The 21,053-nt window shown below is 40.5% G+C and overlaps 2 protein-coding genes across 5 annotated transcripts in view; both read right to left on the reverse strand.

The window, feature by feature from the left end:
• polr2m (RNA polymerase II subunit M) overlaps window positions 1-7,125 on the reverse strand; it is a 39,922-nt gene extending 32,797 nt beyond the window's left edge. The window contains exons 1-4 of one of the 2 annotated variants that reach the window (XM_088370671.1): window positions 6,783-7,125; window positions 5,265-5,768; window positions 4,949-5,171; window positions 3,078-3,413 (exon numbers count right to left, since the gene is read on the reverse strand). In XM_088370671.1, the coding sequence (XP_088226797.1) occupies window positions 3,270-3,413; window positions 4,949-5,171; window positions 5,265-5,768; window positions 6,783-6,880 (969 nt within the window). In that variant the 5' untranslated portion in view covers window positions 6,881-7,125 and the 3' untranslated portion in view covers window positions 3,078-3,269. Of the gene's footprint in view, window positions 1-3,077; window positions 3,414-4,948; window positions 5,172-5,264; window positions 5,769-6,782 lie in introns of those variants that run through there. The other variant, XM_088370673.1, reaches the window with a different exon arrangement.
• A 1,152-nt stretch (window positions 7,126-8,277) lies between these two features.
• Window positions 8,278-20,181, reverse strand: LOC148400601 (myocardial zonula adherens protein-like). Of its 3 annotated transcripts, none has more exons than XM_088371619.1 (14): window positions 19,394-20,181; window positions 18,212-18,289; window positions 14,754-14,822; window positions 13,477-13,641; window positions 13,284-13,376; window positions 12,956-13,069; window positions 12,729-12,881; window positions 11,695-11,820; window positions 11,438-11,566; window positions 11,264-11,358; window positions 10,992-11,097; window positions 10,442-10,525; window positions 10,132-10,193; window positions 8,278-10,038 (listed from the first exon to the last, which is right to left on the reverse strand). In XM_088371619.1, the coding sequence occupies exons 1-14, from the start codon at window positions 19,469-19,471 to the stop codon at window positions 9,273-9,275; spliced, it is 2,118 nt and encodes a 705-aa protein (XP_088227745.1). In that variant the 5' UTR covers window positions 19,472-20,181; the 3' UTR covers window positions 8,278-9,272. The 3 variants fall into 3 exon arrangements, with proteins under 3 accessions (XP_088227745.1, XP_088227744.1, XP_088227746.1); XM_088371618.1 differs by having other exon boundaries at window positions 10,132-10,238; window positions 19,394-20,135; XM_088371620.1 differs by lacking the exons at window positions 18,212-18,289; window positions 19,394-20,181 and adding an exon at window positions 14,972-15,196 and having other exon boundaries at window positions 10,132-10,238.
• Window positions 20,182-21,053: the final 872 nt, after the last annotated feature.

Below are 21,053 nucleotides of genomic sequence, written 5' to 3' on the forward strand. Positions count from 1 at the left end.
GGGGCAGCAGGAACGTTTCAATCTTATCAATACTCTCCTGTACATCTTAAGCTTGCAAATTTGCGTTTTTGAAAAGTGTGGCTTAAAAAAACGCAGCAAAGTAAAACTACAAAAAAGTTATGGTCATGAATGAAAACCCCACTGAGCTGATGGTATCAGTGGTTGGGAATCACTCGTATAGAAAATGCACAAAACAAAGAATATGGCGGTGCCAGTCCGTCAAATTTCCTCATTGCTGCACAGCTACTCGATCAACAAACAAATATAATGACTTCACTACAGTCTTGATGATGGCTCCCATTTGGTTGAAGCAGATTTTTGGCAGAGCCAAAACATGAGCTGCAAAGATGCACTACTGCCACCTAGCGTGGAAGTGGAACTACTACCAAGCAATCTTGAACATAAACATGCATGCGATGCATCTGCTGCGAGTGACGACACAAGAATAAGCCGTCACAGCTTTTTCCCATTTGTGGTCCATTTTGTGGCTTGTGAATTGTAAACATTGGTCCAAGGAGACGGAAACACTAAACGTGCGTGGGGGCATTGTTAACCTTTGCCATCGCTTGATTTAGTAAACTTGTTGGAAGAATAATCCCAACAGTGTCAATAAAAGAAAGAAAAAAACAACAGTTTGTATGCCTTGCAGAATAATTACAAGCATGTGTCGTCTTCCTCTGACAAGAATGCAAGAGCAATGATCTTTGATGATCAATGTCACGATAAAGACACGCAGACAATCAAAGACCTTTGGGGAGGATGGACGACGTCTCGTGGTTGTCGTTCACACAGTCGACGACATTTCCAAGTGTGAAACAAAGCGGGGCTCTGCAGATTGTCACACTTGACAAATTTAACACATGTAAAGTCAAACACACACACACACACGAGTAACTCTTTGAGAAGCTAAAACATTGGAGACGGCAGAAACATTTGTCCGAATGCTGCATGTTAGAGTTTTAACACAGCAATTAGAAGACAGGTCGCATTTGCTTCAATACACTTTCAATGTTAAAAGTTTTGTTACAGATTCTTTTTAAGTTAAAAGAGCATACCTGCACATTAGATATATTTCATACTTTATGAACCAAATCACGTATAAAGTGATTGCACAGAGGCTCGCGGGAGGCAAAGATCAGAGTTGCTAGTTGCTATACAAAAGTTAGCTGAATGCTGTGTCGGTTTTGTTTGAAATGCATTTCGCTTTGCTTCGCGACAAGAAAATACACAATGTGAAAATAAATAATGAAAGCTGCTCCTCTAATTAACTTGTTCTTCGCAAACAAACCCGAAAATATTTTTCAACCCTCTGACATGTTCTGAAGAAAAATCCCAACAGTATTGTCTCTCAGATATAAAAGTCACGGGCAACATCTGCCAGGAGAGAAAAATGTAGCGCATAAAAAATTTGACAATTCCCCAGTAAAAAAGGAAAATGTGAGCGATAGAAATGATACAAAGGGGGGAAAACAGCTTCACTTGACTCATGTTTTGTGCTAAAGGTGGAGGGAGTGCTGGCACCGAAAGTCTGGAACCTCATCTGGACAAAGCTGCGATGCATTACATTATTTCATCCACTCATGTGCCCCCCAGAATATGGAAAAAAGTATGAGCTCAGACTCTGCAAGCTGGCAGATATAATCCAGTCATGGTACAAAGAGCCCAACTTGATGCGTACATCATACTTTTATATCTAACTTAAGAGCGAGCTGACTGCTCTTGATCATCATATTCCATTTCCCGCTCCAAAACATCAAATTTCGGACACGAGAGCTGAAGCAAATCACTTGCAGACGACTTCAAGGGGTGCTCATACGTAAATGTGAGACTAGGGGCCCGGGGGACCCGAGTAGAAGTATAAACAACCTCATCAGTGGACAATGTGAAAAGTTTGATAGAAAGCGTGTGAATGGCGACAAAAGAGTGCCCCATAATTGGGAACAGTCACCGAGGTGGGCTGTGATTAATTCCAGCGCAAAGAGGATCCTCCACGGAGCCAGTTTGTTATTGGACGTCATCCACGAGGGCCACTCTGGAGCCTATCGGCAATCAGAACAATGATTTCAGCACCATTTCCAAAAGGTTATCAAGGGGCATCTTGAGACGTCACTCTGACCTGCGTGATCCCTTCCTTTGCATCAGGTTGTTTGAATTAACGTGGCGAGCGCTTTGAGTGCTGGATGAGGGATGATGGGAAAGGTACCGGCTGTAGCTGGCACATCTTATCTCCCACGTATTAGCAAAGTGGAAAGACGCGATTTGCCATGTTGCCCGCCCACTGCAACGGCGGCCGCCGCCGCCAGCAATAACACCGTTCAAATCCAGTCCAGATGTTTCGGTATTTCACTCCCTTTTGGATCGCTGTTATCGAGCGTGCCACTGATCTCTGCGTGATAACGCCTTGCGTGATCTGAGACAAGCAGCGGCTTCATCTGCACCATTTGACAAGCATAAAGCAATGGGCATATTTGCACGAAGCAAACACTATAAAACGATATTTACTTGCAAGAGATAAATGGTGTGTGAATACTTGAAAGGCTGCTGGCTCTATTCATTACAGCTGCACCCGTACCATACTTTTCTTTTCATTTTCATCCAAAAGGTATAAACAGTGCTAATACAAGAATCCATATATTGTATCACTAATAATATATACATGATGTATGCATTATTTTCAGGGTTGGGAGGGTTATTTTTAAAATGTATTCCAGTACAGTTACTAGGTACCTCCCAGCGGCAGCCGGCTGGTCGGCAGAAGAAATGACCAAGCGTCATGACAGCATGACAGTTCAGTCAAGTTCAACTATAGAACTAAGCCTAAGCTCATGCTATTTAATTATAGACTTATTATTGTTTATGTTCCACTACAAAATATTAGGCACGGAAAGCAGGTTGTGTTCACCCATTGTTGGGGTTCACACAGTGGAGCAGCTTGACAAGAGGAAAATATGAGTGCACATCAACACGGCCCAGAGAGAGAACATGTTCATGTCATATTTATATCACGTACTTTGTTGTTGTGCCAGAACTTTCCGATACTAAATGGTTAGTTGCTTATTTGAATACGCTAGAGGCCATTTTCATTAGAAATGCATTTATTTGAAATGTATCCCCAGTTTCCATCAAGTTTCTGTCCTTCAAAGTCCATCAGTAGTGTCTTATGGCATTGACTGTTGGCAGCAGGCAGCAAACATGTCCTCTTATGAATTCCCTTGGAGTGAAAGCCCTTCAGGAACAAGCAGGTGTTCCTCCCATCTGACCGTCCAGGATCAGTCCTCTTCTGAGGAAGTCTGCGCTCCTTCATCGTGAACCTCTCTGTAGGCCGCCGTGGGGCCGCCGTCAGGACAGTAGCTCCCCATGGACATCTTCAAACCCTCGGACAGTTTCTGTGCTGCCAGTTTGGCCTGCAGCTCCTGACGTGAACCACAACACATGGCTTGGCTCGACAAGCGAGATTCAATGTGCGGCCCGAGACTTTAGACTGGCTAACGGGGTCCCACGGGTTTCCATGAGTAGAAGCATTACTTCCATTCTGTGCATGCAGTCTGTTACTGGCTAAATGCTGCCCTCTAGAGCTCTTTGGAGGATATGACATGCAAAGACGCATGACTCAGACAGAGCGATTTCGAACGGCCGACCCTCCAGTTACTGAACGACCCGCTCTACCGCCTGAGCCATGGCCGCCACCTTACGAATTATGGCATCAATTCTTAACTGATGAGTCGCCGGTCTAATATGTGTTAAACAGAACACTGCCATCTCTGACTGAATCATGTTACTAAATGAAGGTCCACTATTTGCTTGATAAATAGTAACATCAGCTAAGGCAACATTTATTGACTAATGTATTAAATATAAGTGTTCGACATGCAGGTAGACGCAACATGCAGTCGAGGCAGGCAACAGAGGCAGAGCCTGCCTGGTAAAAAATACAAAATAAAGTTTATATTTTATTAGAAAAAATAAAGATTTGCTAATATTATTTCTATTACTCTGTATAGCTACAATAAATTAATCATATATCATTGAATTCTTTACTGAATTGACACAGAATGGTTTGTTATACCAGACATAGTTATGACAGCCGACGTGGAGCTAATTTTATAATTGTGGCTTTCATAACATACATATACAATATCAAGGTAAAACAAAACGTTTAATGTAAAAGCAGTGCTCAGCAAAAAAAAAACCAGCAACAACAATGAATATGATGTTATAATGAATATACTTTTGTTGTTCTTACAATCACATTTTTGAACAGTGTGAAATTGATTGAATCCTAATTAAGAGCTTCAAAAATAATGGCTCTAATTGAGTCGCCAGTGAAATACTGGCTAATCTATTTTTGTTTTTTTAATATACAGGGTCCGGCAAAATGATATGACACATTTGTAGGTTTAATAAAATGCAAATAAATTAAAGAAACAAAAGTTTTTTTTTTATTATTTTCGAAACGTACAGATGCCATTTTGTTTTGTTTTGTTTAATTTCATTTTTGCTTCGTTTTCGAATAATGTTATTTTGTTTCGTTTCAGTTGCTAACATTAATTGGATCGGTGAGCATCGCGCTTTCAAACGCTTTTGAAACGAAAATCAAATCAAAAGCACTGCCAGAACTCCAGAAAATGTGGCAGCAGTGAGACCAAAATAACATTATTCGAAAACGAAATGAAAATGAAATGAAACGAAACAGAACAAAATGGCATTATATAAACTTTTTGAAGAAAAAAATTGCTTTGTTTCTTTAATTTATTAGCATTTTATTAAACCTACAAATGTGTCAGACCTTTATGCCGAACCCTGTATATTTTATATCAAACATCAGAGGAGACAAATATGTTAGGGGACAAATATGGGAAAATTCATAAAACTCTAGCTGATAAAACATTTTGATTTTCATACTTGGGTAAAGAAGAAAAATGCGTGTTACCTGCAAGAATGGACTAACCTGTTGTTTCTTTGTCTGTGTTCTCAGTAGGTCAGCAGACTCCTGCAGAGACAGAAGCTGGGCTGGAGTGTGGTAGAGAGGAGGCAGCTTTGCGGCCGTAACGTCGTCCAGGTGCTTTTTGTCGCGTTCCCTCCGAGCCTGCTCAGAGAGCGGAGACGAGCCTTCGGACGACTGGCCGGGTGATAAGGACCCAGATGGAGAGTTGCTGCTTTTGTCTGGCAGCCTGCAAAGTCACAAAAGCAAAACGGTTACAAGGATACCGAATGACATTTACATTGTTGCTATATTTTGATAATAACTTTTTGGCTCTGCTCACTGGTTTGGTTTGAATTTTTGCCTTGCGGGTGTCGTGTTCTCTGTCCTTTCCAGGACGGTTACAACATGAGGCTTCTTTGGCGTTTGCTTTTTGAGAAAGTAATTGTCCGTCACAGCGGTTTTGACAGGATCCTTGTCTTGGTCACCGGTGCCAGTGGAGATTGTAACCCGTTCCAAGACCTCCGCAAGGTCGCTTTCTTTAGTCACAACAAAATTCAGAGAGGCCCCAGGGGAAGCCATCGCCATGGTTTCAGCAGTGTCTTCTTCCTCCTCCTCCCTCATATGAACGCAGGGGTCAGTCTGTTGTGATGCTGCTCCCTCATTTTGCTCAGCACGATGCTGCCCAGTGAAGGCACGATGGTACTTGGACTGAAACTCTGCCCTGGCTGCTGACACCAAGCTTTGCTTCCGTTCCTCCTCATCACGGCGTTCAATAGCGAGGCGTATCCTCTCCGCAAAGTCCCTTAATCGCTTTCCCTTGTCAGGGAGAGACTCGATTAATCTCCTGCAAACAACAAAAACACAAAACTGTTGTGCAAAACTGTCCATAATTGTTACAGTGGCTTACAATTCTGGCTGCAGCTATGGAGGGTTTTAATTTTTAATTTTCCTACTGTACGTCAATGACATCAATTCATTTATTAATTTGATAAAAATATATTATTAGACAATATACGTACATAAGTGCATGTGGGGTGCGGGTATTTATTTTGTCCACTGTGGACACCATCCTCAAGCCCTGCACACTTTAAAATGTGGCCTGAGAGTGGCTGATGACCATTGAATATATATAAATGACATCAGTGCATTCACTCACAAGTGCTGCAGGGCAAGTGTTTTCAAATTATTTTATGTGAACGCATTGTCCCAGTCTGTCTGATTCATTTGGTTACACATCAGGCTGTCAATTGTTGTGTGGCAACACCTGTCTCCATTTGTTGAGAGTCTAACCAGTTTTGTGGGCCGATAGAAACCAGTGACACACCTCGTTGTGCAACCATATTGTTCTATTTTTAATTAAGGGGTATTTTACTGTCTGCAGTTATGTGATTCGTTATTTGAAACTTAGCCAACTTGTGTGGCGCTTTGCATGTTCTGCAGAGTAGAACAACCAGAGTGCACATAAGAGTGACTGACTTGTTTTTTGTTTTTTTTTAGAGGGGGGGGGGGGGTTCTCATGGTAACACTTTAGGCCCTCTATTACAGTACAGGACCAACTGGTAGCCATGTTTTAGCCTACTGTACTACCAGTAGCCTAACCATGTCCAGTTTTGCCTCCAAGTAAAAACTACTGACTTACTATATGAAAAATAGAAAAACACGTTACTAGACAAGGTCGTTCAAGTTGTGCGCTCAAACTGTTTTCCTAAATAGCATACTAGTACATGGAACTGAAGATGGATATCAAGGACATAATTGCTCAAACTGAATTCTAAATCCACCTAACTTTTCATATCATTCTAATACCTCCAGCCTGGTTATCATCGTCTGAGTGTAGTCAAGTGTACTTGGGTCTTACTTGTCAGCAAGGATGCTGTTCTGTCGCAGAAGTAGTTCGTGGAGTTGCTCTCTGCTCTGCTTGTTCAAGTCTCCCACCTGTCCCTGGCGCTCCGACATCCTGACAAGCTAAACAAGCTAAGCCACAGCCGCAAAAAGCGGGAACACGCGGCACTTCTCAACGTGGCATTCCTCATGAAAACAATAGTCCTCCTTGAATCTGTAGGGGTTCCTAAGCCGTTGTCTGGAGGAGGAAACTACATAAAATCAGTTAAAACAGACATGTTTTGTTGGAATCGAAGGGAAAACATTTCAAAGTGGGATTCTTCTTCTTTGGTATATTCAACACGATTGGGGAATGTATTCGAGCGCCCTCTGCAGGCGATGTACTGAAACCACTTTCTTTAAATTAGAATACAAACAAAAAATCTCCTATGTAAAACACACAAAATACTAAAATAATCATTCATGCGCTTTTTTTTCATTCTTTATTGTTCATAATAGTTTTAACTAAAACTAATGCAAATAAATTGAACAAATGAATAAAATGATTTTGAAAATATAACAAGTTTTGAAATTAATTAACCCACGATTTAAAACAATGAATTAGATTTTTGAATGTACTATACATGCAAACGTTTCTACTTAACACATTTCAGGGTTTTTTTTTTTTTTTTTTTTTACAGTTTGGGCTCTAAATTAACCTATCATTTAATTAGATAAATGTTTCCATTTTAATTGACGATTTTTAAAAGGAAAAAAAAACATCAACAAACATCACAGGATTCTTGATTATGTACATTTAGAGTCACCAACCCTTTTAAAATGAGGACTATAGGTTTTGGGTACTCATGAAAGTGAATAAATAAATAAATAAATAAATAAATAAATAAATAAATAAATAAATAAGTGAATAAATTGATACACATTTCTGAAATGACAGGTTTGCTCAAATTATTTTAATTATATAGTATTATCAATTGAAAACAGTTGATGATATCCATGTTATTGAAGAAACCTATCATGTTAATAATTTGTCACATTGTCAAAAACAAATAACAATATAGAAAACATAAATGTCAAAATACAATACTTTATTTCTATAAATCTGCAAGTATTTACATTTTCAAAGGATAGCTTCTACAAAATCCAAAATCACAACGCCCCAATCATGGACATCAACATAAAGGTCGAGTACATTTACTTTATAGTCACTGTTAAAATGAGGCGGACTGGTTACTCATACAGTATGGTCTATGATAATGAAGCAGAGGTTGGTCTCATTATTTTCAGTGTATGTTGCTGTTATAACTCTTTCTTGATGGCAGTGCACACAGCGTTGGATTTTACTTGTGTCTGTGGCTCACAAATGTGGCTCATTATATATATAGTGATTATTACCAACAATTTCATCTCAAACATGCCAGGTTGCATGTATGTAAAATGTTTTTAATATGTATTCCCACCCCCAAAGGCACATCACATGTAAATAAATATGTTGTACATAAGGTAAAAACTACAGATAGAAAATGTTTTTTTATTATTATTCATACAGCGCCAATATACATTTGTTCAGGAAAATTTACATAGTAATTTTTTTTCTTTCCCCCTTCAGTTCATTTGAGCAGTGTGGGCTACATTCATTGCAAAGAAGCTAAACGTAGTCCTTAACAATACTATTTACAAAATGACTCACAATATGAGCTTATATACACGTACAGTATGAAATTTCATATCATAGTAAATCAACTGTAATTCCAATATGTGTTCACAAAATTAGATAGCCAAATGAGTCAAAAGAAATGTAGAAAAAGGAATAAATCAAAGTAAACGTACAATGCTGTTTTGACTAGTAATTTCTCAAGACACATCGTAATTGCCTGTACTGTTTGTATGTAAATAACAGATTTTCTATAAATAGTATATTGTTTTATTCTATAAGTCATACAACAAAAAGGTTTCAGTAGAAAAGAGTCAAGGTTTTCTACAATCCTTTTCTCCATACTTACCACTGTTATACTTTGTGTTTATAGCTATAGTTTTTTGCATGTACAGTAAACCCCCTCTCCATCGCAGGAATTTAATCATAATTTATTGGGTTACACGGTATGGTTTGGTTGAACCTTCTGGTCTATGAAATAAATTGTTTTTGATTTTTTTTTTTTTTTATGTATCAGTTTCACAGTAAATGTCAATCCGATTGAGTGCCGATTGACCAAACCTGGAATAGAAGTTAGCAGACTTGCTGTGCATGCCAACATAACGAGCATAACAACAGGTTCACAACATGTTGGCTTGAACTCAAACTTGCTCAAATTTAGTTTTGTTTATGGCTGGTGTCTTTGGACAAAACTTAAATAAATGTACAGAATTTATTTACAGAAATATGACATGGCATATGTAAACATAAACAAAGCTAAACATGGGCTACTGTCTTAAAGACAGTTCATGTAAAATTTAAGACAATGAAGATGTTCACCATACAGTATACTAAAAATGCTGCATGCTCCAATCACTCTACTTTGATGTTTGCTGTCATTTCCATTAATTTCGTGAATGGCGTATCAAAATACGCAACCCCCGATCTTGTTCTCCTTTTGTCTTGATTCAATGCCATCTGAGTGTCTGTTTCAGCGTCCACCTCGTCAATGGGCTGGCTCTCGTAACTTTGGGATTCCGATGACACTCGGGTGGAGGAGTACATTTCGATCTGGGGCGTCGGGTTGGCCTCAAGGTAGCGGCTGTACTCAACCGGCGTGTAGCGAAGTAAACTGGACTCAACCCTGCTGGGAGGAGGGGCGTTACGCTTCAACGTCCTCGATTGAGTAACCGTTGTAAGGAAGAGGGAAGGACGGCGGAGAGGAGGCTCATCTGATTCTTGTGTAGGTGAAGATGGAGGCAGTGTGGGTGAAGATGGAGGCAGTGTGGGTGAAGATGGAGGCAGTGTGGGTGAAGATGGAAGCAGTGTGGGTGAGGATGGAGGCAGTGTGGGTGACGATGGCGGTGATATTGGAGACAAGGGGGGTGTGGGTGATGAGGGAGGTGTGGGTGAAGAAGGCAGTGGAGGGAGGGGAGGTTGTATAGGTGATAAAAAAGGTTCAGGAGGTATTGAAGCGTCATATATATATGGATCTGGGGGTGGTGGAGGAGGTCGTATTTGTGGCGGAGGCGGTATGACAAATAACGGTTGTTTGGATGGAAGGAGATCTCTAGGATGAAGATGAATTGGTTCATGCAGATTAGGAGATTCAACATCATGCCCCGGTAATTCTTCAATTCTGTTCAAACAGTCATGCATTAAACAAAAGAAGGCTCGTTGTTTCATTGCCACACCCCATGAACAAAACACTCCACTCAACGTTGCTTCTTACCTTGGAAGAGGGTTGCAGACTTGTCCTATCTTCCCAAAGTCCAAATCCTCTTCTTCACTACTCTGTGTGGACATAAAATACTTGAGCTTGTCTTCTAATTCATTATTCTAGGAAAAGGAAAACAGGAAACAAGAGTGTCATATTCATGCAAAGACTGCAGTCACCACATACCAAAGTCCATTGCTCAAAGTTCAGGCGATCCAGGGGTCAATACCAAAAGAACAGTTAACCGCACCAGCCCGGATTAAATACACACTCACTGACACGCTCACACTCGCGTACACACACACATACACGCAGACAGTCTTACCTCACACTCCACAATCGCAATTCGGTCCAGCAGCTCTGAGATGAACATGTCCTTCTCTGCAACTTGAGCTCGTAGTTTTTGCACCTTCACCGTTTGAAGAAGAAAACGCAGATAATCATACCACATTAAGTTACAGTTATAACTTTCGCTTGTATAGTCTTATTCATTTTTATTATCTTATCATCATTATTTATTTTTATTTTGTACGATTATATTATTGCTTCATAGCAAAAAGTTGCTGGAGTTGAAATGCTCTTTTGAGTAACAAGTTAGCATACTGTCAGTATTCTGTGCAATGCCAAAAGTTGACGGATTCTTTGTGATTTGTAAGGACAGTTACCACTCACCAATAAGATTTTTAGTATTATGTTTTAAACCTGAAAACCCCAATATTTGACCGGCAGGGTTTTTTTCAAGTCACCATTGTTCTTGTTTCTTTGTCAACAATGAAAAAAAAAAAGGGGGGGAGGGGACACGCATATGAAGCAATACATGATTCAATTGGCTTCCTATAAAAAAAAAAACCATGACCACAAATGACCTCCCTCACCTCCTCAATCATTCCTTTGACCTTTCGCTGTTGGCAGAAGACCATGTCGTTCAAGTGCTTGATTCTCTCTCGAAGACCTCCAGCTTCCCTTTGCAGCTCATGTGACCTGCCAAATACCAGCAGTCATTGATAGCTTCAACTGCTCTGAGCTGATGTCGCACTCACCGAAACAAAACTCGGAAAGCAGTGTTTACCAAACTTTGCCTTTCCTCTTTGGACATTGATCAGATATTCAACTTATTGTCTTCCCATTGTGGACATTGATGAAATACCTTTTAGCTACAGCTCCATCGGTTGCATCGCTCCTCTCTAACAAGCGAAGACGCCGTTCACATTCCTGCAGCTTCTGGTGGAGTTGACTCTTTTCCTGTGGGATTGCTCATATGACTCCCATGCATGTAATATATGGTTGTTGTTTTTTTTGGGTTTTTTTTTTCAATGGTTACCGTTCCCATGCAGTCCAGCAAGCGCTCAAGTTCACCAATCCTCAGATCCCGCTCAGCAATTTTGGCCTCTGCGATCCTGATATTCATCTCAGCTTCTTCTAATCGTCTGATGTAGTCGTCCAGTTGTGCCTGTGTAAACAAATACATAGAACAAAAATGTTTTTGCTCTGACGTCGCTTTGAAATTTCCCAACACATGTTCGTATGAACCATGTATTTGTGTCTCTTGGCATTGATCAGAAAGTAAATAGTGCAGACCTGGAGTATTTCAATCTCCTCCCTGTGTTTCCTTTGCTCTTCTTGCAGCTTCTCCTGGTAGTCCCTTTCGAGCGCCGCGGAGAGCTCCATTAGGGCCCTACTGTTGGCCTCTCGTGTAGATTCCACCTGGAAAGCAAAGGTGAGAAAAAAAAGTGCTGTGAGCAGGGTGAGCTGATGTGAACTGATGATGCTGGATGATGAAATGAGTTCTTTATACAAACATGGGATTAATTAAAGGGAAGGAAAAGTGAGTGTAAAGACATTTCCACAAACCTCACTGGCTGTATGCTGAAAAATCATTCAACCCCCTTTTTTCTGTGTTGATAAATGAACGCCATTGTTTTGTGAAATCATTTAAATGTCAGTGAAATGCAATTTACCTTCTTCTCCACTAGGTAGTGCAATCGTATCACACTTTCTTACATGGGAATTCATGGAAAAATGCAGAAGGTGTCTGGTAGGGGGAGCCTGCGCATATTTGTGGCTCAGGTGTTGTAAATTTACTTATTTACATCCTAGGAAACTGTGAAAACACATTTATTTTCTGACATAAGCTATGTATAACAGTATTGCATAGGCACCACCTGATGGCATCTTGGTGCCAAGGTACTATTGAATTGAAGTGAATCGATGAGCTTCATTTAGATAAAAGTAGCCCTTTGCCGCCATATAGTGTCATCTTTAGTCAATTACAATAGCCTTTTTTTAAGTGGTGCAAATTACTGTTGGTCTTTCTCTATTTGTAGCAAACTTCTATAATTTGATCATTTTGACCTGCATCTCAGCTATCTAGTACATATCTAGTATAACAGAATGTGGTGTGTCGAGCCGCTCTTGATACTTGTAAACAATATGTGTCTTTTCTTGCACAATCCTGCACAACTAGTCCAACGTCTCTTATCAGACTATTCCGAGCAGCCCGACTTGCCACACCAGTCCAAGTGACATTTTTCAATGAATGTGTCAGAGCAGGTCCTTCCACAGTGATGTCAACAAAGAGCGGTTGAGGCCTAAAAGATGAACGAGCAACCTACCTCAAGTCTGAGCGTCTGGTTTTCGGCATGCGCTGCGGCCAGCTCTCTCTCCTTATCTCGGAGCTGTTCTTGTGTTTTCTCACAAGTGGTCCGCAAACTATTCAACTCTTCCCTTGCGTCCATACGATTCTGACAGTTCTCCAGAAGAGATTTCTGCCGAGGCAACAGAACTGTTCTCAGCATACAACTCCGTATGTCTTTACATGTGCAAAGACAAAGTTTGTTACCTGCAGGCCAATATTGGATGACATTAGGGAGCTGTTCATCTGATCAAATCTTTCCATTGCTGCTGTGCGGATCCTCACTTCAGATTCCAGACTTCTGCGTTGGGAGTTGGAAGTCTATAAACCACACACAGGTGTTGTTCACAATTAGCAAATTATATCAATACACACATCTACATTCATGTGGAAGATGTGCCTTTCCTCCATTCATTTCATGACATAAATGTTCTCAGTGGCTCAATTTTAGTCCATGCTGAGATATACTTTGGACACCTCTGACATCAAATGACAGTAAAGCGTGATTGCGATGATCACGTGATGCTTATCTCACCTTTAGTTCCTGCGAGAGCTTGTGCACAGATTGCTGCATGCCTCCAAACTGGCCGTACATGCGCTCTCTGACCTTCTCCAGAGAATCTCTCACCTGTATAAACGCATCGAGATGAAGCGCGCAGATAAAATCTGTTACCTGAGCACATATCACCGCAATGTGTTGTACAGCGTTGTGTTGGTCCTCCGCTCACCTCCTTGATGTACTTCATTTCTTCATGAAGGTGACTGACGGTCCACTCACGGGCCATCACTTGCTGTTGTCTGTCAGCGTTGTTACTCTGCACAACGCCGTACATTTTGGGCCCGTGATGCTGCAGCGAGGGCTCGGCCTGCCCATTGGTCATTTCATCCAGGTGCTGAGGGAGACAAGAAAAGAACACACCGCTCAGGTTTCTTCCAGCTGGGACTGTCACTGTGCGCATGCGTGCGTGTGTGTGTGTGTACTAGTATCCTCACTATTAAAACTAGTCAACACACTAGTAGAATTATTACACAGCACTAGGTGAACAGCTGTGTCTTACTTGACTATTACAACTAAATCATGTGTTGACCTAGGTCCAACTAGTAGGTATGTGCCATGCAGTGGTGGATTACTGAGCCCTGCGAGTTGCATCAAAATGCCCACTCACAGTTTTGCCTCACGAGTAACATGCAGTTGTCTGTCCAGTATACCAAAGTTGACCGACTTGGATGGATGAATGGATGGACAGACGGACGGACAAAGAGTGTACTAGTACATGGACCTTTAGCTGGATATCAGCTATCAAGTAAATTTCCAAACGAGTTTCCATTAGCATGTTATGTGCACAACATCAGATATTTGCAGCACTGTTTCTGCTCAACAGTGGAAACAGGACGTTGTGAACGGATGTTTAAAAAAAAAAAAAAAAGAAAAAGAAAGCTGAATTGTGGGTGTCATGTTTCTGCAAGCTATAACATGAGCTGCTGTCTCGTTGGATCCCCAGCAGCCGGATGAACCAAAGCAGACACAGCAAATATTGAATGTGCCATGTTTAAATGTGGTCTATTTCTATGTGTGGTCTGATGATTCTTCTTTGTGCTAATCATATGTTTATATTGCATCACATTGCAAATTGCTGAGATAAACATTAAGAAACTTACACATACTCGAATCTGCCACAATTTACAATAAACTCATTTGAACTCACTTGACAGCAGTTAAGCAGCAGCTTAGCACATAGGAAAAAAAATAAATGAAAAGAGCCTCTAAGTTTCTAAATCAACAATCTCAAGCTTGTATTCTTTATCCTCTGAAAAAAAAAGACAAATATTACAATTATTTAAACAGTTGAGAAACTCTTCATTTGTGTTGGCATGACTGTAATATCAACCTTATGTCTATTTCAAAACCATTTTTTTTTCTTATACAATACATGTGTACCTAATGTTTTGGCCAGTAGGTGTATATGAAGTACTGTGTCTATTATTTATGCATCTTGGACTGTACCTGCTTGGGTGACTCTCTGCCAGGCGGCCTCTCTCTTTGAATAATGCCATTCCTCTTCTTCCAACCATCCTGCAAAGATCAGCAATATTAGCATGAAGCAACACTGGCTCATCATTTAAGTTCGAAAATGATTGAAAACATGTTTTGTTTTAGTGTCAACAAACATCTAAACTAACATTCCAGGCTTGTTGCCCATTAAAGGAGACATCAGTCTTCACCTGGAGCAGAGATAAAGAATGAAGAGGACCAGAACAAGGAGAGCAGTGTTGTCGTATGGACACAGGCCAGCCCCTTATTTTTTCATCACTTCACCTGACTCCTGAGTAAAGGCTCCACTACCGACTTTTTCTTTAAACCTCTCAACAACAGAAGAATAAATGCCAACTCGGACTGTTACAATGCGTTTAAATACACAATCCTTGACAGTGACTACTTGGTTTTATGTCACCGAAATCAAAGCCGTGTGAATTTGTCGCAAAGGGAGTATAAGTACAAACAACTTAAATACTGGTCTTTGAATTAATTACATGCTTGCCCAATAGTAAAACACTTTACTGTGTTGTTGTGTGTGTTGAACAAAGGTTCCTCTGTATCGCATGACTTTATCATGAACGAGACAAAAAAACAAAGAGTCTTCATATAACAGGCAGTCAAGGCCACTTGGGGGAGGAAATAGACTTTTGTGGAAATACATTCCAATGCACTCAGTGTGGCAACTTCTATGTGTCTCATGGCACTTGTTATATGTACATTTTGTGCCAGATTGCTGTAAACATATTTCTAAAGTAAATGTACAATATAGTTTTTACAAGGGCCATCAAACAGCTTTATTATTATTATTATTAGATTTTGAATACGGATTCACGACGAAGACAACCTCAGAAAATATACAAATTTATTTTGCATATTTGTACCTCAGGATGAAAATTAATATTAAAAATATATGTGGTACAGCATAGAGATGTGGAGGGAGCCACGCTCAATCTGCCTTGGTCAGCCAGCAGACAAAAATGACCGTAAGCACACGCGTTGTTAAAGACTAATGTCCCATAACCTTGTTAAATGATCTGGGCTATTGAATTTGGCCTTTTATATACGAGTAAGTAAGTTAGTGAGTAAATACTGTAAAGCACTTTTCAGAACACACAAATTTCTTTACATGGTTAAACTACATCAATAAAAATAATAAGTCCTACTGGCTTGGCTGCATCAACAAATGTGTTAGGAACTCCTTTTAAGAATGTTAAAAAAAAAATTATTTAATGCTGACGGTCATTTCATTGTATTACAAGTTCAAAATTAAGCATTTGCATTCTTGTGTCTTTGACCTCAGTGTCTGATTTTAACTTTGATCTCCATGCAGAGGACACAAGGAAGTCATCTTATAACCTCAAGGAACTTTGCTTATATGTTGAATCAGCTCAGCGTTGACGGCTATCTGCCAAGGAGCACAATAGCGGCCGCACTGCTTCAGCACTTGGCCGGAAATCCTCCGGCGTGCAGCGAAGAATTCATTGTGTGAATGATAAGGAAGTCTGTCAATGACATTGGAGAGTAAAGCGACTTTCATTGCGCTTGATCACTCATTAGTGGTTTGTGCCAGTGATGTGCCAATGTTGATTTTTTTTTTTTAAACCTTTATTTAAATACAATTTGTGTTGAAGTTTTATGTGTAATTTATTTAATTTAACTTTTTTCCAAATTGAAGAGCCGAGTTAATGTGAAAACTCAAGCTGTGTTTCTCGCTTTCTCTCGCTCACACACGCACGCACACACACACACACACACACACACACACACACACACACACACACACACACACACACACACACACACACACACACACACACACACACACACACACACACACACACACACAGTAGTAGCCGTTTACCACACATGAAGTTCAGTGCCTTCTTCTTGCTCCATGCAAGAGTTTTTAGTTTGTATTTGTGTGTGCGCTTGTGCATGCGTGCATGTGTGCGTAAGTGTGAGACAGCCCATTCAACAAACAGTTGAAATGGCATCAGCGACGCATCACTTGGATTTACGGCCTCGAATTTTTCCCAGAGGAACCAAATTTGAGTTCATGGACAGAAAGGCTGGCTGTGATGTCATCATGAGAATTGACAGAAAATCCTAGCACTTAAAGTCACTTTACCACTTCAAGTTACAAATATATTTTCTGTATTGATATATCACATGCCTACTGTTTTTTTGGTAAATAATAAAAAACATCGACAAATGACGTGGCTCATCTGGCTTCTTACTAAATACAACAGTCAAACAGCTCCATCATAATGAGCCATGAAACCGCATTGTGATCTTTACACGAGCTAAAGATATCAATGCGTGTCCGTGTCATTGCAGGCACACCAAACACGTCATTATAGGCGGCAAACGTGTTCCTGGCCTGTCACTGTTCTAACAAGATGTCGTCCTTTCCAACACGTGACCACACCCTCTGGAAGGGAAACACGCTCACAGATTATAGCACTGCATTATCAGGGTGTGTGTGTGTCGGTCACAGTCCTGCCGGGTCAAAGTTCTCACTCGAGGCAATCACTTCTACGTCAGGGTCCTAAACAGACCCATCACAACTATTTGACGAGTCATCTCGTCATGTCGTATCCATACAAAGGTGGGGACACCCATTGCAAACACCCACGCAACTGTAGCTGTAGCGCCTGCAGCGTGTACACACAGTCAACACACACAAGAAGCACTCATCATTAAACACTCAATACAACAGGCAGAAAAAAGAAACAAAAAACAGGCAGACTATACGTCTGCAGACAGCAAATTAAATGGGAGCGATTTGGAAAAAGTAGGTGACAAATAGCTAGTCGCTATTCTGCATCATTTTGTAGATTTTTCCGGGGAATCTATTCTCCGTCATTCGCTGGGACAAAAAACAAATCCCTTCTCAGTGATTTTGTGGTCAGGCCAAAGCAATAACAGTATTTCTTTGACGTCATTTTGTCGCATCTTGCTGTCAAGGGAACAATGTTGAAGTGAGGTGAGGTGTTTCGTTCAGAGAAAAGTTTTGCAGTGGTGCTTTGTAAAAAGACTTGGACAGTTTCAAGTCCATCTTTGGGGTTTGACCTGTGGAGACCTTAATACTGTTTCATTCCAACTTTGTTCCTTTTTTTACAATTCTCATATCCTTTTTCTCTTCCTTCTTTCTTAAATGAAAGTCAATTTAAAAAACATACAGCTACTTTTAGCCCTCCCTGTACAGTACATGAGATGGTCAATAGAGCTTCAGTTGTCCTCTCGTATAATGTGAAACACATGTAGGCATTGTTGCACACGCCCTTCAGTCATGATTACACAACACAGACCAGACATCTTGAGGAGATTTTTGATGAAAGTCTTTTCAGTCAAGGAAGTGCACTACGGTAAAATGTGGAATTTCGGCAATGTATCAAAGGGAAAAAAAGGGGGGGTTCACTCACAGTTGCTGGATTAGCAGCTTTGTGTTCCTTCTTAGCATCTTCCGGATGCAGAGTCAACCTCAGGCGAGTGATTGACCTCTGAAAAGAAAAAAAAAATTGTGATGAATTCTCACATTTCAAGAAATATAAATTAAGACTCCAGCAGTGTTTTAATACTTTTAAATGATTTACCATGGTTATCTTCTTCATACAATTGTGACACCGTTAAGAATGTTACAAAAATATTAAAAATACGTTTAAAAAAAACATTCTTTATTAATGGATAAACAATGTTATGGTTCATAAATATTAACATATATCGTATATATATATTAGATATACCTTCCTATAATATATGATTTAAATAATATACACATGAACAGAATGAAGTCAAATGGAAATATGACATCTGAAAAAGTACATGCATGTTTTCATTATAGAAATGCAAACACAACTGATTCAAATGATCAGGATTGTTATCAAGATTCCTCAGACATTGCCGATGAGCTCAACAGTTGAATCAGGTGTGTTGCAGGCAGGAAACGTGGAAGACAGCTTAAGAAAGTGACCTTTAAGGACTGGTGCTTGACATGCCTGGCCTGAAGTATCAATGGCTGGCATCAGCAGCCTCCACATATACAATAAATCTGGATTGACACAAATATATAATATGTATACCTCCATATCCCCAATAATAATAATAAGAAGAAGAAACCAAATTTATATATTTTTTTAAACTCAAACTATTTTTGTTTGTTTGCCTCGTTCCAGTAACATGTGACATCCACATTCATGACACGTTACCTGAGCCTTGAGCACATATATCATTTTCAATCGACAGCCAGTGCCAAAATGCATTTTTAAAGGTATTACTTATTCATGTAAATAATCAGACATTAATTATAGTCATAAATATTAACTTTTTACTATCAACAATTAATAAGTAACACCTTATTTTTTTTTTAAAGCCGGTTATGTCAGTGCATTGTTGCAATAATGACAAGTGGTCAGCCTGCAGCTCACTGGCCTCGCCTAACAAGCTCTTCTTGTACACATCCTGCTTTACGCACATTGTCCAGATGCATTGAGCAAAAACAGGGTGGGGGGCACATCGTTTTGCAAAATAAAGCACGGACATTGGACAAGAAGACCAAAGCTATCTGTAAGACAGAGTAGATGCCCTCTCACTGTGGGACTTCTTACCTCGCTTCTGGACTCTGGCGAGTCAGCAGTGGTGGTGGTGGTGCTGGAAAAGGTACGTCGCGACCCGTAGTGAAGCATGTCTCCGCCTGTGTCCACTCCACGATCCCACCGTGTGTGTCCCCAGCCCCTCTTTCCCCTCCTCCTTTGTTGACCCTCCTCCCACTCTTCCTCTCACGACTCCTTCCTGAGTTGTGCTCCAACTCTCAGAGGCACCATAGGGAAATCCTTTCTCGTCCAGTGAGGTGATCGGGTCGGCGTGAATCAGTGCAAAGGTCCCCACTCAGCAGAAGCACAGCGGGGTCATGATCCGATTCCCGGCTGATGAGTCCCTCGGCAACTAGGCTTGCTGTCTTTCTGTCTGAGCTCCCATCCGACCTGTTGAGCCACATTTCACCTTCCTGCCTCTTCTGTGAGAGAACAGGCATCGCAGAGGGCGGGGTGCATGGGCCGGGTCGGGCCGGGCCCTCCCACTCGGCCCCGGGCAGGTGCAGCGCCTAGGTGACAGGCTGACAGCTGCTTGCGGCTCATGTCACCTGAAAGAATCTTGACACTATCTTGACACAATGAAATGTAACTAGAACGTTCAACTCCATGACGACGGAAGAGAAACAATGTCGCCAAAAGGAAGAAATGAAATGCGGGCTGTAAAAAATGTTAATACAGTGAATCTATATCGTCGCTAGCCAATCACAGGGCACATACTAGAGACAAACCAGAATGTCACACACGGACACTTTGAGAGTCTTCAATGAACCTTTTGGAATGTGAAAAGAATCCACAGTACCTGGACGAAACCTACACAAGCAACAAAGAAATGAAACACCTGACTGTAAGGCATAACTCCAATATGTGCTGATGCCATAATAACACATTTAAACTGTAATTTGTAATAATATAGAATACATTTGACCTAAAAATGGCATAGATGTTACTGTTTATGTATAACGTAACACGAGCAGGACTGTCAAAAGTGACTCAGTGTGGCACCTGTTACAGGTAATGAATCATTGATGACCGTGGCATGATTTTTTAATGTCCCCACTGTGTGAGTGTATGCCAACAGGCAATCGTGGTTACAAGCAGCTCACATTCCTACCTTCCTGACACTCCCTGCATATGGAACAAAAAGTGGAGGAAGTGATAGTGAAAACAGTTCAAACCCCTAAAGCAATAAGTCCTTCCTTTCATGCTATGAAACTATAACCACAAAATAATAACACAAGTGGTATGCAGGCTCGATTTAGTGAATGTGTAACCGCACATCAAACACACTTATGCAATAGGTCAACAAGTGGATGGTCAAGTCACATGGACGCTTGACACATAAACATACGTACCTTACATCCACACATACATTCACACACACTTACATTTTCATTCAAGTTTTAGGTTCCGTTCCTCCTGTTTGCTTTTCTTTTACTGTTTTCACAATAACTTTGAGTGCTCCAAAGTCAAGTCAAGGCAAATTTATTTTTATAGCCCTTAATCAGAAAAAATTATTACATCAAAGGCACCTGTAAACATAAAATATATGAGGCAGGTAAAATGTAAGTACTATTTACATTATTGATGGTGGGAGAGTAAGTTCAAAATTGACTTTGGCGATTCTGGTATTTGGGTAACAATAGCAATTTAAAAAAATGCAATATGCTTGCTAGAA

The sequence above is a fragment of the Syngnathus floridae genome, chromosome 3 (assembly GCF_059516105.1).
Source record: "Syngnathus floridae isolate MCC-2025c chromosome 3, RoL_Sflo_1.0, whole genome shotgun sequence".
Taxonomy (NCBI): Eukaryota; Metazoa; Chordata; class Actinopteri; order Syngnathiformes; family Syngnathidae; genus Syngnathus; species Syngnathus floridae.

Bases quoted from the DNA above. Each gene is read 5' to 3' on its own strand.
- LOC148400601 (XM_088371618.1), bottom strand. From the start codon at position 19,471: ATGCTTCACTACGGGTCGCGACGTACCTTTTCCAGCACCACCACCACC. The intron at 18,290-19,393 runs GTAAGAAGTCCC...TTTTCTTTTCAG, and splicing joins CGCCAGAGTCCAGAAGCGAG to AGGTCAATCACTCGCCTGAG. The intron at 13,642-14,753 runs GTACAGTCCAAG...TGTCTCCCTCAG, and splicing joins GCAGAGAGTCACCCAAGCAG to CACCTGGATGAAATGACCAA.